Here is a 4156-nt window from a genome sequence, read left to right on the forward strand (position 1 = left end):
ACCTTAAATATTCATTTCTCTCAAAACTTAAACACTCGTTTTAAAATGTATTCTTCAAACATTCAACTCGGTTCCTTGATTATACCATGGAGCATGATAAAAGAAGTTACTTTGGCTCATACATGGGCGGATGTATCGGAGGATCCGAGGGTTGTCACAACCAAAGTGGGTCATCTTTTAAGACCAAAATCACACAACGTTTACTCATTGAAATGAACTTTAGTAGCTACGGAAATAAATATCAAATCTAAACAAAATTGAAGAACATGAACAACATTGTAATAGAGTTTGACGTTGTGCTTAATAATGTGAGACGTGATTTGCCAAATCACTAAAATGATTGAATGATGTTAAACATTGGTGTTGCAATTTTCCGCCAATAAAAAAAAGAGCATTTATGTTATGTAAACTTTTGGCAAATTGTCATGGTTGAGCAAAATGGTGTTGGTATATAAATTGAAGTGGTGTTATTTTTATGCTTCAGATTCCTATGTTTTAACTTCATTTGTCTTGTATTTTAGTATCACCTAATTTTCATTTTAGTTTAATGAAAATTTTAGTTTTGTATATATTAGATTGTTTTTTTAATAACAATCAAAATAAAAATAATGTTGCACAACCCCTCACCCCCTTCCCCTAAATGGTAAGCAATTGAAATGAAACGACAAAAATAACGTCTATACGTTTAGCCAAACAAACTTTTCCCCAAAAAGTTTAATCATATTCATAGGCCGAAATATGTCAACAAATTGTTTGGAAAATTGTTTAGTGGCATAAAAGATTGGTGAATGGTGATGAAGATTAGCAACGCAAACGACTATTGTATGAAAGTTGGATTATAGTTCCTCTCAAATGGAAATTCGAACTTGGGCAATCATCTTAAATAATTAGAGTTGTTCATACGTTTAAAAAAAAGTTTAAACTATTAGGTTTGAAAGTGTAGGTGTTCCCAAAATGGATAGTGTACGGGTTTTCTTGGTTTTATCATACCTCTTAAGGTATGGGCTTCTTGTTAATTTACCCGTCTCATCATATTTCTTGGGCTAGGTGGTATGGCCTGATTTAGGTCACCAAAAATCAACCTTGGGAATATTTATGCCATCATTCATTTATGTGTTGAAAATGACACTTTTAAGGTTGTTCAAAGCAAACCCACATAGAAGAAAGACAATCTACAATTTAATCACGTATTACTCATCCTATCCACAAAACCAACACATTTAGAAACAAAAATCAAAACAATAAACAAATTTTATTTTATCCTCTTCTTTCTAAGTTGACTTTGTAAACTCACCATTAGACTCTTCCACAGACTTTGTAAAATCAGCTTTAGACTCTTTTACTGCGTTTGGAAAACCCGAAGGAGACTCTTCTTCTGTAACTTTATCTTCGTCTTTCACAGCTTTTATAACCAGAAGAGCCAACAATGGATAACTTACAGTCGTAAGTACCCAATTCACAATCAATTGAGTCATGTATGGCACTTTGTGCGTATCGATTTGCCAAGCCACTGCTCCTCCTGCACTCTGCACCCCCTTGTAAAACCCCACATACCTGCAACACCATTATTATAAGATTTCTAAATCTTTCTCAACAAACAATGAGAAGAATTGCTTGAAATAGATGGATAGATAGATTGATACCTGCTAAGAATGGCGGAATCATCGGCCAAAGCACCAATCACCCAGTAAATCATGCTCTGAAACATTGCGTCTAATAAACCGTAGCTGAAATAAAGCACAAACGGTCCGGCGAAATCGCTGCCGGAGTTCTTGAAATCCAGAATCTTCACCGTCTTGCTCACCACATCATGGTGGTTATAACCCCTTTGATTAAACATCCCGCCGATCCAAATCCCCGTGCTGAGCACCGCCACAACTCCGATTCCAGCCAACCCCCTCGTCTTCCTGCTTTTGAAGCTGAAATCCATGATGTAACCGATCATCACAGACCCAATCATCTGGGCTCCCCAATAGAACACGTTGTTTAATCCTCTGGTTCTAAGAGTAAATAGGGCTCCGTTCACGTTATTGAATTGATAACTGTAGAAGAAGTTACTCCCCCATGCTGCCGGTATGATTAACAACATCTTCCAGTTGGTGAAGAGTTTCGCGATTGCCACTGATTCAGTCATCACATTGGAGTACGTAATGTTGGTACAACGAGACCCATCGTTCCGAATTACTTTTCTCGGGTGTAAAATTGCTAGCGAGAGTAGGGTTCCTATCGTCATAAAAACCATAAATCCGATGTATGTTCCGTCGTTGACGGAAACCGCATCTTCGCGGTTGTAATTCATGATGAAGGGTATGAGACCACCGATTACTCCACCCATGTTGAAGATGCTCCAGAACATAGAGATGTATGTTCCTTTACGGTGGGTAGGTGGGTATGAGGTCATGATAGCTCCTTGGCCGGCCCAGAGGAGACCGGCGCCGACACCGAGAAGAGCGCCGGCAACGATGGCGAAAGCTTGATGTTTGTGGTGGTTGTAGTAGAGGAAGGATCCAGCGTAGAGGATGTATGTGGAGCAGCCGGCGAAGAGGGTGAGTCTGGGACCAAGGATGTTGTAGATTCCGCCGCCGAGAATGCCGAAGATGGCGAAGGTGGTGTAGAGAGCGGTGTTGGCATTATTCGCGGCGGTGTGGTCAACCTGACCACCACCACCCATGCCGGATAAGGCGTTGAACATGCCTGGGCAGCAAAAACAGACTAATCCGATTAAACCTACTTGAATGAGAGGAGAATTGTATCGGAAAAGGGAGTTTTTAGTCCCATCTGCGACTGAGACTGGTGATCCAGTTTCTTGGTCTCCTTTCGCAACCATGATTGATTGCTTGGAGATAATGTTTGAGAGAGAGAGAGAGAGAGAGAGAGAGAGAGAGAGAGAGAGAGAGAGAGAGAGAGAGAGAGAGAGAGAGAGAAATGTTGAAAGAGTAGTGAGGAAAGAGTGACAGACTTTAGGAAGACGCAAGAATGAATTTATGGCGATGGACAAGACAACTAAGGCGAATTAATAAATGAAAGGTCGACAAAAACAAAGAAAGACAAAGGGTTGATTGACATGTACAATTTATTAATATTAAAATAAATGGACAGACGGCAAATTTTCATTTCAAGTTTTATTTAAATATTTTTATATCAGTCCCTGCGATTTGCATAGATGTTGCATATTACACCCATAGTTTTTTATAAATAGTTTTAAATTATTTAATCTTTTAGTTTATATTATACATGTATATGTTTTAAATAGTTTCAAATTACTATCTTATTTGTTTTTTTAAAAGTTATTATATAATTATACCACTAGTCTATATAAATATAAATAAACATATTTCTTTTATTTATCAACACTTTATTAACAATAGTGTAGAAAACGAAAAAAATCAGTTTTTATAAAATATCTCAAAATAATTAGTTTTTATTATAAACTATCAAATAGATAAAATATTTCAATTTTTTTTAAAGGCAATACGCAACCTACTACAAAATTTAAAATCAAAAGTGGCGGATTTTGTGGAAGTATGCATTATGTTGAATAATATATCATTTCTCATCCAATTTAACATTTTTGTTTAAAATTATGCATTTAATCGAACAATATCGCAAAACCTAGTAAGAGAAAAATTTCTTGTAAAAACAAATGTTTGTTGCGGCATTTTAGACATGGAATTTTCATCCAACCCGGTTGGGAACCCGGTTTCAGGTATGAAAATTTCATATTACAACATTGAAGTAACTTGTGTGGTTTATTTTTATTTTTATTTTTTTCATCTTTTTTTTAAACTAAATATTTGTTTGAGTTTTTTGACGTTTAACAATTAAAAAAAATTCAAATCAAAAAAATTTTACGCATTATATGACTTTGGATCATATTAATTTGTATCATGAAAATTTGAATCATATAATTTTGTATGATAAAATTTCCAATCATAAAATTATGAATTATATCATTTTGATTCATAGTAGTTCGGATTATATCATTTATAAATCATATGATTTAAATCATAATCATAGAGGCGTGAAGGTGGGACACACACACACACACAAACATATACATGTGACACTCTAAAAATTCAAACCAATTTAAACTTTTCAAAAACAACTCAGTTTCGTTAAATTATTACAAAAAGGTTTTCAATACAATTATTATCAG

At 35.4% G+C, this 4156-nt stretch overlaps 1 protein-coding gene across 1 annotated transcript; it reads right to left on the bottom strand.

Moving 5' to 3' along the window:
- Nucleotides 1–1137: 1137 nt before the first annotated feature.
- LOC111905547 (UNC93-like protein 1) lies at nt 1138–2921 on the bottom strand. The gene is made up of 2 exons (XM_023901233.3): nt 1644–2921; nt 1138–1554 (listed from the first exon to the last, which is right to left on the bottom strand). The coding sequence occupies exons 1-2, from the start codon at nt 2825–2827 to the stop codon at nt 1272–1274; spliced, it is 1467 nt and encodes a 488-aa protein (XP_023757001.1). The 5' UTR covers nt 2828–2921; the 3' UTR covers nt 1138–1271.
- Between the last annotated feature and the right edge of the window lie 1235 nt (nt 2922–4156).

Source organism: Lactuca sativa, chromosome 2, assembly GCF_002870075.4.
Source record: "Lactuca sativa cultivar Salinas chromosome 2, Lsat_Salinas_v11, whole genome shotgun sequence".
Classification (NCBI taxonomy): Eukaryota; Viridiplantae; Streptophyta; class Magnoliopsida; order Asterales; family Asteraceae; genus Lactuca; species Lactuca sativa.

Excerpts from the sequence above, each read along its gene's own strand:
- LOC111905547 (XM_023901233.3), bottom strand. The coding sequence starts at position 2,827 with ATGGTTGCGAAAGGAGACCAAGAAACTGGATCACCAGTCTCAGTCGCA. Across the intron at positions 1,555-1,643 it reads GATTCCGCCATTCTTAGCAG|GTATGTGGGGTTTTACAAGG; the intron begins GTATCAATCTAT and ends ATGGTGTTGCAG.